Source organism: Mesocricetus auratus, unplaced genomic scaffold (assembly GCF_017639785.1).
Source record: "Mesocricetus auratus isolate SY011 unplaced genomic scaffold, BCM_Maur_2.0 Super-Scaffold_100048, whole genome shotgun sequence".
Lineage (NCBI taxonomy): Eukaryota > Metazoa > Chordata > Mammalia > Rodentia > Cricetidae > Mesocricetus > Mesocricetus auratus.
The window spans coordinates 1,761,858-1,780,582 of record NW_024429225.1 but is presented as its reverse complement, the minus strand read 5'-3'; the positions used below and the strand labels follow the sequence as shown (position 1 = coordinate 1,780,582).

The window sequence follows — 18,725 nt, the reverse complement described above, 5'->3', positions numbered from 1 at the left end:
CCGCCTGCCCCACGCGCCGGGCCAGAGCAAAAGTTGGTGACAGCGCGGCTGGGAAGAGGCCCCGGAGGAGGGCTGGCGACAGGCTGGTCCCCGAGCCGCCGCCGTCCCCCGGCACTCCCAGCGCCCGGCCCGGCCCGGCCCGGCCCCGCCCACCCTGGAGGCCGCCCGGCGACTTCCGGGGCCGGGAACCCCAGGCTGGAGCCACACCCCCCCTCCCCACGCCGGCGCGCTGCCTCCCGGAAGCCCCCCGGAGCCCCCTCGGGCCCCGCCCCTGCGCAGGTCACCTCCCTCCACGCCCCCTTTTCTGGCCCGGCAGCCGGCAGGCAGGGAAGTGTCGTAAAGCCTGGCCCAGGAAACTTTACCCGGGGTAACAGGCGAGGCGCTTTACGGCGGCGGCGGCGGCGGCGGCGGCGGCCGGGTGAGCGAGGCGCGGCGGCGGCGGCGGCGGCGGCGGAGCGGCCGCAGCGGCAGAGGCGGCGGCGGCGGCCGAGGGAGAGGAGCGGCGGCAACGGCGGCGGGGAGCGGCGCGGGGTGAGCCGCGAGGAGGGGCGGGCGGGCGGGCGGAGGGGCGGACGGCGGTGACACGGCCGGCGGCGGGGCTCGGGCGGCCCGGGGGACGGTGGCCGGCACGGCGGCGTGGGGGCGGCGCGGCGCGGCGGCGGCGGCGGGGACACCCGGCGAGGGACGGTTTCTGCCTTTGTTCCCCGCGCCCCCTCCCGCCCCCCCGCCTCGGCCCGCCCCCGGGCCCGCCGGCCGCCTCTCATGGCCTCCTCTCTCGGCTGTGTCGCCTTCTAGGATGGCGGAGCTACCGCCTGGGCCTAGCAGCCTCCTCCCACCGGCGGCGGCCGAGCCCCGCTGCCCGTTCCCGGCGGGGGCCGCGCTCGCCGGCTGCAGCGAGGACGAGGAGGACGACGAGGAGCACCACGAAGGCGGCGGCGGCGGCGGCGGGAGCCCGGCGGCGGGCGGCGGGGCGGCCGGGGCGGCGGCCAAGGCGCGTTCTTCCCTTCGCTGCCCGCAGCTGCCCCCGGAGCAGCCGCAGCAGCTCAACGGATTGATCGGCCCCGAACTGCGACACCTCCGCGCCGCGGCCACCCTCAAGAGTAAGGCTCTGAGCGCGGCGGAGGAGGCGGCGGCCGCCACCGTCGCCGCCGCCGGGGCCCCCCGAGTGACTGCCACAAAGGGAGCCGGGGGACACCCGGGGGAGAGGCCGCCCCTGCCGCTCCCCAACAATGCAAGAACTGCGCCCCCCGACCGGCCAGAGGCGGCGGCGGCGGCGGCGGCGGCGGCCAGCGACCCCGCGGCGGCTCGCAACGGACTGGTGGAGGGCAACGAGCCGGAGGAGGAGCAGGAGGAGCAGGAGGAGGAGGACGAGCAGGTGCGGCTGCTGTCTTCGTCTCTGACCGCCGGCTGCAGTCTACGGAGCTCCCCGGGCCGGGAGGCCGAGCCCGGGGAGGATCGGACGATACGCTACGTCCGCTATGAATCCGAGCTCCAAATGCCTGATATCATGAGACTGATCACCAAAGATCTGTCTGAACCCTACTCCATTTACACGTATAGGTATTTTATCCACAACTGGCCACAGCTGTGTTTCTTGGTAAGTGGATGGCATGAGACCAGGGTGAGTGAACCCCAGCAGAGACAGGGAGAGAGGGAGAGAGAGAGAGAGAGAGCCGGGCCACGCAGGGCGAGGGCGTGCGAGGGCCCCCGTGTGTGGCCGTGGGTTGTAGCCTTCGTTTTCACGGTGCCTTCCAGACGTGACGTGTGCGCGCGCGCGCATGCACACACGCTCCTGGTTAGTAAATGGAACTGTCGTGGAAGGTAAGGACTCGTGCTCCGGGGTAGCCCGCTGCGGTTGTAACAGCAGCCAGCCGGCGCAGAGCGTGTGTCACCTGCGGTGGGGCGGGGTGGGGTCTTACACCGTGCTTACTCTAACTTCTGATCATGGTTAACCTCCGTTAGTTACCCTCCGCCATGCAGCGATGGTTCTGTTCGCACGCAGGCCTTGGTAATAACCCTGTTGCAGCCTTAGGATAACTCCGTTGCAGGCTTGGTCAGGGAAGGACGTATGCGCCGAACGTCTTTCGGTGAACACGGTTGTCGGGAACCTTGCTGTGGCCGCGTTCATTGATGATGGACATTGTTCCCCTCAGTAGGACAATGCTTGGAGTCAGCTTGCTTTCCCGTGGGCCATTGCAGAAGGTGTCCCTAACACTTCCGGCGGCTGAAAGGTCCCCGGAAACTTGAACAGAAAGCCCTTTTGTGGGATGCAGGAAACTTAAGTGTGAAACTACTCAGAAACAGTCTAAAAACTGGTACCATTGGTTTGCAGGAGGTGTAGCTGACAGACCTATGTGTAAGACCAACAGAGTTTTCTATTGGATAAGATGAATAACTATTTTAAGTTTACATTCTCAACACTAGTAATCTCTCCGCAGTAACACTGACTCGCTTTCTGCGTCTGTGATGCCTTTAACTGAGATGATGTTAGACTTGAGGTGTAAGCTGTGGACTCTGAGTGCAGCACATTGTTTTCACTGAAGTTTACTAACGGCAGCACCCTTTTAAGAGAGTAAAACTCCTCCTGTTATTATTGTTTTAACCCTGACTTAGCCTCACTCAGATTCAAAAGTCTCGTGGTTGTTTCCACAGCATGGCGGTAATCTAGAAATACTACTGGATATTGTACATATTGGTAGTTTTGCTACCTTTTGTGCCAATTATGCTTAAAATTTATTTTAGAACATTTGTTTAAACTTTAGATACTGTTTTGTATTTTATATTTCATAAAACGAGTGTATTTTTTTGTCTGGTTTTTCTTCAGAATTCTTAGCATTGTATTAGAATAGTTCTGCTGGATATGGTGGCACATATCTTAAATCCCAGAACTTTGGGGTGGCAGAGGCAGGAGGATCTCTTGAGTTCAAGGCCAGCCTGATCTACATAGCAAGTTCCAGGACAGCCCAGGCCGTGCAGAGAGACCCCCATCTCATAAAACAGAGCCAAGAGTTCTAAGACATGTTAGTGTCAGTGAATATGGGACAGTATTTACTATTATAAAGGTCATCAGATACAGCTCAAAATTGTGTGTTGACTTAATTGTAAATTAATCCACAAAGGTGTATAATGGAGTCACATTTTAAACTGATTGGAGCTGGGGATGTGGTTCAGTGGTAGTGGATTGGGTCATGTTTTCTCTAGAGCTCAGTTTTTTTTGGCATTTTACACTATGTAAACTTTAGTCTTTTATGTACACCCCTCTTACTTGATCAGTTAATTGGTACTTCAGCCTTTACTAGCTGAAGTTTAACATTGCGTTATGAATATCTAGAAGTTGTACAAGTAGCTGGCCTCTAAGGGTTCTCATGTGGAAGTATGGAATATGAGTCTGAAGATGGGAACAGTAAAGCTAGTTACACAACAGAGGCAGTTTACAACTAGGTCTTCTATATGCTTTTCAGGTTGAATTTCCCATAAGAACTAATTTTTATTAATGTCTGAATTGTGTCTTCTAATTGTGTCTGAAAGGACAGACAGCCCTAGAGATTATCTAGAACTACTACTTTTTTTTTTTTTAACGGGAATGAAACCTGTGGTGCTGTGTGTTTAAATCTCTAGCTGTTTTACATCTCATGATGGCAAATAAGATGAGGAACTGTGACATACCCTTGACCTATTTTATCATCGGAGCACATAGTTGTCTTCGCCAAGGGGCGGTTGTCCTTAAAAGCATCAGTCTCAGGGAATTAGAACCTCCAAAGTACCCCCAGGCTCCAGGGATGACATGAGGTTGAAAAATTGCCTATACTTGGTTGACTCATAAAAACAAGTTTTCTTAAAATTCATCCTAATATTTGTAGCACTCTGGAAAACAGAAGCTAGTACAAATGAGTCACTGCCAATCACTGTAAACTTTACCCCTTTACAGTTCGTAGTGTTTTCAGTTTCAGTGTTCTTAGAAGTTCTTAAATTTACGACTAGCAATGTAATAGAGTATTTCCATTTATTCTAAAGTTAACTTTCTGGTGTCCTCCAGTGTTCTCTTTGTAATGTTCTGGAATTTGGGAATCTGTATTTTGCACATACACATTTTTCATAGTTCTGTAGACTTCACGGGCTTTTAAAAAGCCTTGTGCAATTAAAAACCAGATTTATCACTTTCTGTACTTCAGAAAACACATTTAATAATATGCTTGAAAAATGTGTGCAACAGCTTTTATTTGAAAAAAAAATCAACAAGTAATTTAGTGATTGTTATAAATGATGATAAGTAATTGCAGTATTGATTTTTATAATGAGCAAGTTATCTATATATCAGGTTTTTATTTTTAGATGATATATACAACTTGATTTATGCTTCTAAATTTTTTAATTAGGGAAGTAGTCTTTTAGTCTCAAGAATAAACTAACAGATTTTGTTTGCTTTTTACTTATATGGTCAGGACAAATATTTGTTTAAAATTCTGGTGCAGTTTGAAAATATTGTCTACCTGTATTTAGTGGCTTTAGTTTTTCTTTTTGAATGGCTTTATTAACTGTAGGATATAGCTGCCCTATGGTCTTATATAAGATTTACATGTATTTCGATTTTGCATGAGCCTAGCTTACTAGGTCAGGGCAAATTTTTTCCCTGGCTGTTACAAGTATTTGATTTGGTTTGTGATATCATTATGTATACGTATACAGGTGTGCATATATATAAATATATATGAAACACAGACATACACCCACACACATTACTATATATATATGCGTATATGTATACATACATACTGATAATCCAAATCAGAAAATGCTGTTACCGGGGCTGGGCATGTGTCTCACTGATAGAATGCATGCATAATATTGGGTTCAGTCCTCAGCACTGAGAAGGCTATCAAAGATGTTCATTTAGATAATTTTTTTGTTTCAGATCTTAATACAAAAAATTAAATTGATATGAATGAGAAAACAAAATGGAAATAATAATTGTAAAATGTTTTGAACCAGAAGAATTACAGAATATGTGATACAATGGGAATGAACTATTATCAGTTACTAACTTTAATATCCCTTCAAAAGGATCTTCTAAGTGGATTAAAATTATCTTGCTTAAGGAAATTTTTCTACAGTGTATTTAAAAGAATTTCAGGAAATGTTTTAAGTAGGAGACCACAAAATGTTACAATAAATTCAAGTTAAAATATATGTTAAGTGTATGTTAGATTTTTGCTTACTAGTTTTTTGACCAATTCCTGGTGTTGAAATAGTTGTTTCTGGGAAGTTAGTTTACAAAACAGAGATATTGTTTGCTGAGATATTGTCCTATTTATAGTTCTCAGTATACACTACTAGAACTTCTTAGCAGTTTTGAGATACTTGATAAACATTTGCATTGATAACATGGATATCAAAATGAGCCTTTAACACTCTGATAACCTGATAGTCTTATAAAAATATAAATAAGTCATAGTATTCTAATTATACTAATGGAATTTAAGATATTTATATGTATATATCTTAAAATACCACATATATATGATATATATATTTGGAGACAGGATTTTGCTGTGTAGAGCAAGCTGGCCTTGAACTTCAGATCCTTCTGACTCAGATCCTTCTTCCTTAGCCTACTGAGTGCAGGCTATTTAATTTCTGGGAGCTTTATGATAATGACTCATACTTTCCAGAATATCCTGGAAATGGGGCCATTATGTATTTAGTCTTTGTAGTGCTACAGTGCCTTTTGAATGTGGTCTAAGTTATACCTTCTAAACAGTGCTTTTTCTGAAAAAAAAATCATAGGCACTTTTTTCTTGGTCAAAGTTAATTTCCAGGCGTAATTTTCAGTTCTTTTGTTTATACTTATCTGTCATTAAATCTTTATTGTAAAATTTTTAGTACTCTGCTGATGGGTAGATTGTACAGTATCTTACTGTATTCTAATAAGTAGACTTTTCTTTAAAATAGTTTTGTTTACTTTTCCCAATGTAAATAGGCTTTTATTGCAAACTATTTTAATTATGAGCACTTGATATTTAGTCTGTAAAAGTCCTTGAGTGTTTACCTTGTAGAAATCATGGTCTGAAGAAAGTTTGAGTTTTAGAAAGAAGAATATTTGAAGTTTTGAGATTCATATTTCTGAAGCTTTGTGATTGCTGGTTTGGTCTGGGTTTCTTCTGATTTCTTCTCTTAAAAATGCTGGCCAAGGGTCGGGTGCTGTTTTCCCTTGGTAATTTTGCAGTACCTGATGGCATTGTGTTCTTCATTAACTGTTTGTTTATTTTCAAGGCCATGGTAGGGGAGGAATGTGTAGGTGCCATCGTTTGCAAGTTGGATATGCACAAAAAGATGTTCCGCAGAGGTTATATAGCCATGTTAGCCGTGGATTCCAAATACAGGAGAAATGGCATTGGTAAGGAAAACATTATTTCACAAAGGATGAATAAATTATTTTCATTTTTGTGTTTTGAAACAAAAGATTTAAATGTCCATGTGTATAGGAATAAATTTCAAGGTAAGGAAAGAAAGTTTTGTTTTTTTATAAGTTTATTATTGTGTGTACACACAGGTGTCTGAGGACAATTTTGGGGATTGAACTCAGATTATCAGACTTCATGTGCTTTTACCTACTTGGCCATCTATGATCTTACTGTCCTTAAGATTGTTTTTCTTTCAACATATTTTCAAAGCATTCTTAAAAATAGATTTTACAATTAATGGTTTTGAGAGATTATCTTTTTAACAAGTAGCAAATGATCTTTTTTTTTTTTTGTCTTCAGGATTTTTTAAAAATTGATCCAGAATGCTTTGTATTATACTAAGTTCTGGAGAAAGTATTCCTGTTTTTTTATAGCATTATGAGAGCACTTTATACCAGATACTATTCTCAAGTTCAGTAGATGTTAACCAAGCTAAAATTATGGAGTAATTGTTATCATTACCTAATGTTAATCATTAAACCTGTTGTAATTTTAGAGTCCAAAAGAAGATAATTTATTATTTTGAGATTTCCTGTTCCTAGTCTTTTTTAAAAATTGAATTCCTGCCGGCCATTGGTGGCGCACGCCTTTAATCCCAGCACTTGTGAGGCAGAGGGATCTCTGTGAGTTCAAGGCCAGCCTGGTCTACAGAGCGAGTGCCAGGAGAGCCTCCAAAACGATACAGAGAAACCCTGTCTCGAAACAAGAACAAAAAAAAATTGAACTCCTTAGTATTTTTTTAAGTGTGTGTGGAGACAGACGGACACAGTGTATGTGTAGAGGTTAGAGAACAATTTTTGAGAGTCTTTTTTTCTCCTATCATGTGGGTCCCAGGGACCTGTGTTTGATCCCCTGCTGAGCCATCTCTAGGCCAACACATGTGTTTTTTAACTGTCACTAGAATCATCTGGATGGTTTAAAAGCAGATTGTTAGACCCCCCTCCTTGAGAATCTCTTTTCAGCTGTTCGGGCTCAAGCTTTCCCTGTTTTCTGCTTTGTAAGCCTTGTTAGAACTGCTGTCCTAGTAGTGTCCAGTACCTGCTGGCTCTTTTTTCACAATGGAGGAGCAGATGGAGAAGTACATGTTGGGATGTGAAATCCTGGGGTGTGTTTTAAGCTACGTCAGTGTTCATGAAACATTTGAAGTGCTATTAGTACTATTAGCAGTTTTGTTACTTGTGGCTTTAAAAGAATATGGGTGCTGTCTAATATTCATATTTAAGACTTTCAGGATCATGTCATGAGAGATCCCTATAAATATGTTAGGAGTTTATTTGACACTGGGTTTAAACTGCTGGCTCAAACATATTTTTGCCTCAGTTTTCTAAGTAGCTGAGATTTCAGTCAGGTGTCACTGGGCTGAGTCAATCTAAAAGGTAAAGGATTTTTTTTTTGGATAGTGTTAACAGTAAAGAACAGTAAATTCTACTAAAATTTGTAATGAATGAGTGTTTGAAACTTTTGATGCCTTTGAAAAGAACTAAGGACTCACTAAGTCTTGATTGACAAGTTCCAGTAGTAGCCATTGTTTAAGGTCCCATCCAGACCCAGCCTTGTTATGAGATGCACTTACTTGCCTGGTTTGAAAACGAAGTGATTTTAATGCAAAATTTGTCTTTTTTGAGACAGGGGTCTCACTATGTAACCTTGGCTGGCTTAGAATTCCATGTAGACGAAGTTGGCTTGAACTCACAGAGGTCCATCTACTTTGCCTCCCAAGTGCTGGCATTAAAGGTGTGTGCCACCACACCTGGCAAAATTTGTCTTTCTTAAAATCAGATTTGGCAGTTACTGTTTCTTTTAAAGTAACAGATAGATGTGGTACTGAATTATGACAAACTTTATAGGCATTAACAGACATACCACTGGCATCAGTCAGAGTGCTTGGCTTCGTTGTGTCAGAATATGCAGCAGCTGGTTTGGTCTTGGCCCTTTGAGGACTAAGCAGTTCTTGTGCCATGTGTCCAGAGATTTGGAGGACATTTGGCAAAATCAGCTCAGATCATTTAGTAACTTCTGCTAGCCCACAGAATTCTACTCTATGCTATATTTTCCCTTTTCATTTTTACCTTTCTTAATATCTTGTAACAATAAAACAAACTCCAGTTTGAGTCTAATAAGATCAGAGAAAAAGGAATCTATCAGGAGATAGGTCTTTCCAAGGAGCCTTATTTATATATGGAGGTTCCCTGGGCTTCTCCCAGCTGATTTCTGGTTTGTTTTTTTTCTTAGAGATGATGAGTGTGTTTACGTTGAAGATAAAACCTAATATTTTACATTTCTGTGCATTTCTGATTATCATAATTTAGATTCTTTAAGAAACTATGCTTTTCCTTCATTAATACTCAGATCTATATTCTAGGTACTAACTTGGTAAAGAAAGCTATATATGCCATGGTTGAAGGAGACTGTGATGAGGTGAGTCTTTCCGGTGTTTAATCTGTTGTCCTGGGCAGGGCTCTACTGGGTAGATTTCACAGTCTTCTGTAGTAAGAGTACAGCAAGTTTCATTGCAGATCTTCTATACAAATGCAGATTGTGGAGAAAAAAATAGAAACAATTGTGATGTAAATTTTAAGATAATTTAAGAATTGAATTTCTTCAGAACACAGGTGAAATCTAAACATAGTTAATATTTAACATTCAAAAGCAAATCAACTGAGTCATTTAAGTAAGTTGTTGTTTGTTTTTGCTTACCTTTTGACCCGTTGTTTAACTTTTTTAAAAAAAAAAACATGGACCTCCTGTATGGAGGATATTTCACTCTAGGAAAGTGTCTTCAAGTATTAAGTAATGAACGACTGATTTGTATATTAACATAGAGCACATCCTCTGTCTTCAGCTTGTCTGTAAGACCCTTTTGCCTTCTGTACTTTGTTTATTTCTGTAGCACTATGCTTCATATATGCTTAGTAAATGTTGATGATAACTGGGCATGATGCAGGTGGGAACAGTTTTAAACTAGAGAATGAATGCCTTTTATAGCAGTAACGACTAAGAATGTTATTGTGTTAATTTATGAGCAACACAAATGACAGTTACCTTTGGAAAAAAGTGACTTCTTTGGCCTTTTGAGAGAGCCCCTCACTCTGTAGCTCTGGCTGTGTCGACCAAGTTGGTGGTTGCCTTAACTTGTCACATGCTGGGATAAGGGTGTGCACCACTATGCTCAACACTTGCCTTTGCTGTGAGAGGACAGATGTGTCCTAACCAAGTTGTCAGATACATGAGATACTGTCAGTCCTTTGCCTTGACCTTAATAAGTGCTTTGATAACTTTTTAAAGCAGAGGGGTTTTGTTTTGTTTTGTTGTGTAGGACAGGGTCTGTATCTCAGGTTGTCATAGAGTCTAGTAGGTGGTTTAGGCTACCCTTAAACTTACCATTCTCCTGCCTTAGACTCCAGAGTACCAGGGTTAATAGAAATGTGCCCTGCTAAAGTTAATTTTTTTGTATAAAATTTATAGTAATCTAAAATAAAAGTCTCAGCCGGGTGGTAGTGCTCATGCCTTTAATCCCAGCACTCAGGAGGCAGAGGCAGGTGGATCTCTGAGTTCAAGGCCAGCCTGGTCTATAGAATGAGTTCCAGGACAGGCTCCAAAGCTACACAGAGAAACGCTGTCTTAAAAAACCAAAACCAATCAGTCATATATATAAGTAAAATAAGGCTCTCTATGTGTGTGTGTGTGTGTTTACAAAACTCCCCTATTATCTTGTTCCTCAGCTGTGTCCTTTCTACTGAAAGCTGATTATCCACCTTCACATTTTCTAAGCATTTTTTCATGCAGATGTAGTAACTTTTTAGGCTTCACAAAAAGTTGCTTAGCAGTTTAGAGAATCTTTGAGTTGATAGACAGTTCTTTGATTTTTCTGCTACTGAGAATTATTTCTTGTGAACAGGGATGCTTAGGTCAGGAACTACTTTGTTCCTGGATTAAGTCTCTTTATGAGTTATATTAGTCATTGCCTATGAAGCAAGATGTGAACTTACTGATTGTTGAAATAATATTAGCTTTTCATCAAAGCTTCTAATATAGGATATAGAGTTAGAAAATACTGTTAGTATATGGTTAAATCTTAATTTTATTATGTATTTTAGAATTGAATGCTGTTTATGTATTGTGTGTGTGTCATTGTGTGCATGTACACCTATAGAGGCCAGAGGTTAGCATTAATTGTCAGCCGGGCTTGTATTCTCACTAAGGTGTCTCACTGGCCTCATACCCTAAGTATCCTGACTGAACAGTTTGACTTATTAAAAGAACTCACTATGAGACACCTTGATTTCTTATCCATCTTCTGTAACTAACCAGTTGTATAATTGAGGGAAAATCATTTCACTTTGACTACTCTGTCACTTTGTGTGAAGTTAGGTTAATTATGCTTTTAATTTTCATTGTGAAGAGCAATAGTTACTTGTTCAGTCATCAAGTATCTGGTCAAGGTCTGTAGAGAGCCAGATAACAGTGGGCACAGCATTTCTCTGTTAAAGAGAATCAGACACATCAAACTTCTTAAAAAAAAGGGTGTGTGTGTGTGTGTGTGTATGTGTGTGTGTGTGTGTGTGTGTGTGTGTAGACAGATAGATACATATAGCTATAGGTGCTTTGTTTTCATGTACATCTGCAAACCAGAAGAGGGCATTGGATCCCATGGGACTTTGTTAAAGATGGTTGTGAGCCTCCATGTGCGTGTTGGGAATTGAACTCAGGACCTTTGGAAGAGCAACCAGTGCTCTTAGCCATTGAGCTATCTCTCCAGCCGGTTTATTGGTGTCCTTGAGTTTCATTCATCTGTAAAGTATAAACCAGTGGTTTTCAACCTTCCTGATGCTGCAACCCTTTAATACAGTTCTTTATGTGGCGACCCCCAACCACAAAATTATCTTCATTACTACTTCATAGCTATAATTTTGCTACTGTTATGAATCATCATGTAAATATTTTTGGAGGTAGAGGTTTGTCAAAGGGTTAAGACCTACAGGGAGCCGGGCGTTGGTGGCGCACACCTTTAATCCCAGCACTCGGGAGGCAGAGGCAGGTGGATCTCTGTGAATTCGAGGCCAGCCTGGTCTACAGAGCGAGTTCCAGGACAGCCTCCAAAACAATACAGAGAAACACTGTCTCAAAAAACCAAAAAAAAAAAAAAAAAAAAAAAAAGACCTACAGGGAACCCCTGATAGCCATGTCTGTTTCTTGAGCTTCCTGTGTAAATATAGCTATCCTTTAAATTGTTTTCACTGTGTTTTATTGTGAAATAAGACAGCAATTTTGCATTGTGGCAATACCAGTTTTTCTCAAATTAAGTTGCCTTTATTTCACAGTTTAATTGTATTACATGTTGACCTAATAACAGAATTGCAGCAGTTTCCCAAGAGAATTGTCAGATCTGAAACCTTGTACTCAGGTATTCTAGTATAGCATTCAATATTAAAACTTCAGTTTTTCTTTGTTCGTGGCAGTCTTTCACTATGTAGCTTGGACTAGCTCAATGGTCATAGACATCTCTTGCCTCTGCTAGGATTGAAGGTGTGTCCAACTTGTGCGTGGACCACATGTTTCAGAATACCTATGAATTTGGTCCAACATGTTGACCTATAGATGATGAAGTAGATCATAGTTGGTTCTAGAGACTGACAGTTTGATGTTGAACATGAAGAGGAAGGAGAGAGAGAGAGAGAGAAACTGGGCATGCACATGGAAATCATATATTGATGGGCCTTTTTAATCTCTTCAGATAATTTTAGATCATTAAGTTATTTTAAGGACAAAAGAGTAAATAAGTTATTTTAGTTAGGAAAATAATGAGAGGATCACAGGTAGAAAATGGGAGACTTCTTAGGCTGGTGGCAGTTTATGGTGCTGTCAGTGGGGTAAAAATAAGAGGCCACTTTGAGAGAAAAATTTGGCAGGAGAATTGATAATACTTAGTGCTTAGATGGGTATAGGAGAGTGGTAAGAAGAGGTAAGACTCCTGGGTTTCAGGCTGAGGACCTGGGTGGTGGAATGGAGAGCCTCTTCACTGCGATGCAGAATTGTACAAATCGAGGTGCTCCTCTTTCTCTGTCTCCTGAATTCTTCAAAGATAGAATAGGAAGAGCCTCATGTGCTGTAAAGATAACTTTGCCGTGTCTTTGTCATTTTCCCCTCACTCTAAATGCCTTTGAACTGTGGCTCGCTGTGTTGCTAATTCTCAGTGACAGAGCAGAATAGAAAAGGTAAATAGAGCAACATATATAAAAGTTGGGAAGGAAGAAAGTGTTTAGGTAGAGGGAAGTAGACAATAGAAGAACTCAAAGTTTTCAAAAGTATCAGCTACTCTAAAAGACTCAAATGGAACCTAGTACTCTGTGACCCTCTGTAAGTTTTAATCTGAATAATATTTAGACCACTGATTGTCAGTGATATCAATCTCACCTTGTAATTTGTTTAAAATGCATATTCTTGGACCCTGTCCTAATGTGTGTGTGTGTGTGTGTGTCACATATATATGTGCATGCAAGTTGGTCTGAGCCAACAAGCGTATCTCCTGTTGTTTTCTGCCTTATTCCGCTCAGTTTAGTTTTCTTAGTTGTTACTGTGTATATGTATTTGTGATGTGAGGCGTACACCATGACACATGTGGACATCAGATAACTATGTGGAGTTGCTTCTGTAGTTACACCATTATGTGGGCTTCCCACTGTCAAGCACAGGTTGCCAGGCTTGCTCTGCAAACACCTAAACCTGCTTAGCCATCACCAGTCCTCATTTTTGACACAGGGTCTCTTCCTCTAACCTGTAGCTTGCTGATTTGTCTAGACTGACCAGTGACTTTTATAGATCTGCTTGCCTGTCCCAATCTCACGGAGACCTGACTTCCTCATGTCTGTGCAGCCTGTAGTTTACCTTCCCCAGCCCCCAGCAATCGTATTCTAACCATCCCTCCAGGTGGTTGATGGGCCCTAATGTTTAAACTCCCTTGGTTTAGGTTCAGTAAACTTTTTCTACAAAAGGCCAGATACTAAATATTTTAGGTTTTACAAACCATGGGTATTCGTGACAGTTACTTAGCTGTGCTCTGTGTCAAGAAAGGAGCCATAGGCATGTACACAAAATAGTATAGCCATGTTCTAATAAAAGTTAACTTTTTTCCCCATCCCTCCCTCCCTCCCTCTTTTCCTTTCTGCCGCTCTCCTTTCTTTTGGATGCTTTTCTGAAGATTGAATCCAAAACCTCATATATGCTAGATAAGTACTCTGCCATTGAGCTATATCCCCAACCACAGGAAAATTTTATATATGGAAACTGACAGAATTAGGATATTTGGCTCAGTTCTTTAGTTTGCAGACTGGTCCGGGCTCTAGACCAGTGGTTCTCAGCCTGTGGCCTATAACCCTTTGGGTGGGGAGTGTCAAATGACTCTTTCACAGGGATTGCCTAAAACCATCTGCTTATTCTATGTTTATAGTTCATAACAACAAAATTACAATTATAAAGTAACAACGGGAATGATTTTATGGTTGGAGGTGACCATACCATGAAGAACTGTACTAGGGGGTCCCAGCATTGGGAAGGTTGAGAAACTATTGCCCTAGCCAATGTTACCAGAGTAAACAGTGACAGTAATATAAACAGGAGTTAAGAGATCAGACTAAATAATTTCAAGTACTGACTTAATTTCAGAACTTTTGATTGTTCATTTTTCTTCTCTCTCTTTTTATAACATATCACCTTATATGTCACCTTAGTTTTCTCCACAGGAAAATAGTTCATCTTTGTTTTAATTATAAACATGTAGTCAAGTCCTAAAAGTTGAAGCATCACAAAAAAAAAAGAAGAATTATCAATGATTCTACCTGTCTTGACTCAAAAATAATTAGCACTCTGGTGATTTTTTTTCTGTACACCAGTATTGTCATTTTTAACAAATCCGTGTAATTTTAAGAATATTTCATTATATACTTTGTCAATTTTCAGTTATGAAATTATAACAAGTTTTTTTCTCTTTTGAAGGTTGTTTTGGAAACAGAAATAACAAATAAGTCTGCTCTGAAACTGTATGAAAACCTTGGTTTTGTCCGAGATAAGAGGCTGTTCAGATACTATTTAAATGGAGTAGACGCACTGCGACTTAAGCTGTGGCTTCGCTGAGACTGACAGCAAGGAATGGCTCCACCCACGTGGACTCGACTTTGGCACGCAATGCAATTTGTACAGAATTGCCTGCAGGTGGACTTAGTAACTCCCATGCAGCTGTCATCTGTTAGGGTCCATTGAGTGTCGCACAATATTTGTTGCACTTTGGCATGGCGCATTTATTCTGAATTAAATGAGATTGCTTTTAAACTTCAAGGGTTCTTTTGGTACCAACAGGATGTGCCAGTTAATAGCCAAGACTTGTTTATTTGCAAAGTCTGCTGACAGTGCTATTTACATAGTGATCATTTTATCACAGAACCAGTAAGTGGGACATGATTTTTGTTCCTTAAAGAAGCCAATGTAGTTAAAGTCTCTTAATTATACTAACATTTCACACACAACCTGCCATAGTTTTCTGAATGGGTGAGGGAAAAGCTTCAATTTAGGTTTTATTTTTTTCAATATTAAATTTCCATTCTTGAATATTGGTACCTCAGTGATTAGTGGATGACAAGTGTAGGGTGGGATTTGTCTTACAATGAGTAAAGATGACAATTAAATTGCGTCTGCCAGTGCCTGTGTAGATAAGTATTCTTGTCTTCATCTCTAGTTTTCGAATGCATGCTGTCTTTTCTTTTTCTTTAATGCCTTTGCAAGCAAACTTGTTTTTATTTAAATTCTGAATTTGATAATAAATTATTTGAGATTTTTGTAATTTGGACAGTTTTTCCAGGTGAGTGACAGGGGTTTGATTTAGAAGTCCCTTTTTCCTTACAGTAAGAAGTTGAATCTACTTGGGAAACAGAAATGGCTTAAAGGGATGGAGCTGGGAATTGCTGGGTTTTGGATGCACTTTTTTTGTTTTGTTTTGTTTTGTTTTTGAGGATGGGGAGTTTTTGGAAAGGAATAGAAAATTAATGTAAATTGGTATGATTTTATTTAATCAAAATGATTGCTAAGCTGTGAAGAACAGCTTCTATAAAGTAGCTGGGTTTTTTGTTTTTTGTTTTTTTTTTTTAACTTGATTTGAATTCACATTGCTTCCATTTTTGAAAATACTTCACTTTTGGTTCTTCGTCTTAGAAATAAATTTCAAAGAGCATTGTATCTGTTTTAAGCTGCATTGATTTTCTTTTCACTCATGAGCAGATTCTTGGGGGACCTTTGCTTTTTTCCTCCAGAAAAGGGGGGAGGGATGAAATTTTTTTTAATGAGTTCTTTGAGTTTTCTGAGCAGCCAAGGTGTTTATTAGTTACAATGTATTTTGGCGAATCAGTGTAATGTTAACAAATTGTTTTGAGTCAATAAACCTGTGATGGATAATTTATTTAACTAGGAAACCTAAGCACTCATAAGGAAAAAGATTCATTCTCTGAAAAATGTTTTATGGGAATCTGGCATTCATGTTGTTATTTTCATTTGACTATACTTTTCTTCTGCTTTAGTACTTGGCTTGGATTTTATTTTATGGCTGTAATTACTGTATTTTTAAAAACCCTACCTCCATTAACAGTTGGTAAAGGCCCCTTTTCAGGAACGTTTGTTGCTTTTTTTTTTTTTTAAAGGAAAGCTGCTCTTTGCTCAGTATAATATTTTGAAAGTGAACATGGTAACAAGTACTTTTAAAATAAAGATGCACACTTTATATTTGAAAATAAAAACTCCTGCTGGTGGGATCATTTATAGTTCCTTATTTTTAAGAAAATGTGTCTTTCCATTTTATATTGCTCTTTAAAGATTAATGCAGAATACTGGTAATATTAAAAATGTGATGACCACATAGTACTCAGCTTTTCTGCTGACCATTTTGAGTCTGTTTTGGTCAACCTTCATTTGGGCTCCAGCATTTAGAAGAATGCCAGTCATCATGATGCTTCTGTTTTCATTTTCAATGTAAGGAAAGTAGCTAAAAAATATACTTGACATCATCCAATTTTGTTTTGCCTTGCTGGTACATAAGTAGTGAATTGTTGATGAACAGACATTTTCTTGACTCACTCTGATGGGTATAGTTGTAAAGTAGATACATACTAGAGTTTCCAATTCAAAAGTTTTGTTCTTGCTGGGTTGTCAGTGAAACTGTCACGACTCCCCTTAAGAATTGCTGAATCAACTGAACTGATTGTCTGATGATGTGTAAACTTGAACTGTGTGACTAAAATATCAGATCATTACAATACTGCTCAATGGATGGATACATGATATTATCAGTGTATACTTTGATGTTTTAGTTATTTGACCCATTTTTTTACCTAAAATTTTAACCTCTATCTTGATAACCTAGTTACAAAATTTAAACTTTCCAAGGTGAAATAACTTCAAACATTAACTTGATATTAGGCTTTCATTTTTCTTCTATCAGCTTAAAGTAGTTCCATTTATAATTGACTGTGGGTTCACTTGGCTAAAACTGAGCAAAATTGGTGCAACTTTCTTTTAGTGGGGTGCTGCCTCTTTAAGACTGACTGTACTATCCACTGACACTGGTTTGGCAGTTGATACTGCTGAACATTTAATACATGCTACCATGAAGCTATATATGTTAGTATTGAATGAAGCTAATGGATATGCTACCAGTTTAGATGTATGGGCTGATTATAATTTCCCTTACATTGGGATGAAAATACTTAACTCTGGAATCAAAGTCCACAAATCATAACATTAGCACTTGATGTTGAAGCCAGCAAAATAATATGAAAAAATAGTATTAAAAGTTGATTTTTAACATTTTCTGCCTCTCCTCCAAATTACCCACTACAAACATGAGATAAATCTGTGTAAAGGAGTTTGTCATGTTTTAACTCTTTCCGTGTTATGGTATTGGCTGGCATGTATAAGACTGGATGTGTATGTTTATTATGGTGTCTAAAAATTATGACGTTCATCACTTTCCAGGAGCATAGAGGAAATCAGATTGGTAGTACACCAGTTACTTTCAGTACACCTCGACATCACTAGGATGAGTGCTGTAATGTCCTAGGGTTTTCAGGTTTGTAAAAACATAACCATAAGTTATATTGACGTCACATATGAGTTGAGTATCTATGAAATATCACGTGTATCTCAAAAATACTGGGCTGCTGTTTAATGACTGGGGTATTGCTGCATACTTTTCTCCTATTGACCCCTATCCTTTTGGAGAGAGATTTAATGGGGTTTGAAATGTGCAAGCTGTGTGAATAACATGCAGTCAAATAAAGTATGGTTAAGTTGTGTTTGCATTTTTCTTTAAGATACAGCTGTGTGCAGTCTGTAATTTGGTTTCAGATAATCAAAAAGCAACCTGTTCTGTTTTCTCGCTGCCTTCCATCAAGAGTCATTTGGAAGGAATGATACAGTTGTTATCTCTCTACATTGTGTTCTGACAAAGTAAATTTGAAAATAAAATTACAAACTTGATTGCTAAATGTACTCAGAGTTAATCAACTGAGAGCAGTACAAGGGATGACATTAAAAAAAAAAACTAACTGAAAGTAGTTTACTGTCCTTGCTCCTAGCAACTTACTCCTAAGTCAGTTTTTATTTTTACTATTTGTATAGTGCCTCCTTGTATAAATAATTTTTTCCTTTTGCTAAACACTAAAAGTAGAGCAAGATCTCATGGGCTTTTTGACACATCCTTGTGAGAAAATTAAACTGGTAGTTATATATGTTTTCATATTTGAAGTGCTGAATATCAGTTGGAGGATGAGATGATATATTCTAATTGTGACTGCTAAGTTTTATCACCGTTGCTGAATATTTTGTTCTTTATAGTTGTGTGAAACATCTGATCTTGTTTTGTTCTTACAGCAATGTGAAGTGTCGGAGTTCATGTTGTATTTGAATCTGAATGCTTCATAAACTTAGTGTAAATGAGGACCAGAAATGTGAGACTATTAGTATCCAGACTTTTTTTTATAAGCATCTTCAAAAAAAGAGGGTTAATAAATACATCTCAGCATATAGCACAGTTGCACTTTCTTCAGCTGAGCTGTCCAGGACGGAAGCTACTAGTCACTCTTCGGTGCTTAGCCGAAATGAAGTGTGGCAAGGGTGGGAATCTTAGTTCTTAATCTTACTCATTTGAAATTAATATGTGCCTGGGGAAAGCGCCTCTGAGTAGAAGCACTAACTAAACCGTTTGTATGTTGGCATTTTTAGTCA

At 40.3% G+C, this 18,725-nt stretch overlaps 1 protein-coding gene across 1 annotated transcript; it reads left to right on the top strand.

The window, feature by feature from the left end:
* Positions 1–492: 492 nt before the first annotated feature.
* On the top strand, positions 493–17,986 carry Naa30 (N-alpha-acetyltransferase 30, NatC catalytic subunit). Its single transcript, XM_040735765.1, has 5 exons — positions 493–531; positions 796–1,597; positions 6,271–6,394; positions 8,824–8,879; positions 14,454–17,986. Exons 2-5 carry the CDS (start codon positions 797–799, stop codon positions 14,589–14,591), a joined length of 1,119 nt encoding a protein of 372 aa, XP_040591699.1. The 5' UTR covers positions 493–531; position 796; the 3' UTR covers positions 14,592–17,986.
* The last annotated feature ends 739 nt before the right edge of the window (positions 17,987–18,725 follow it).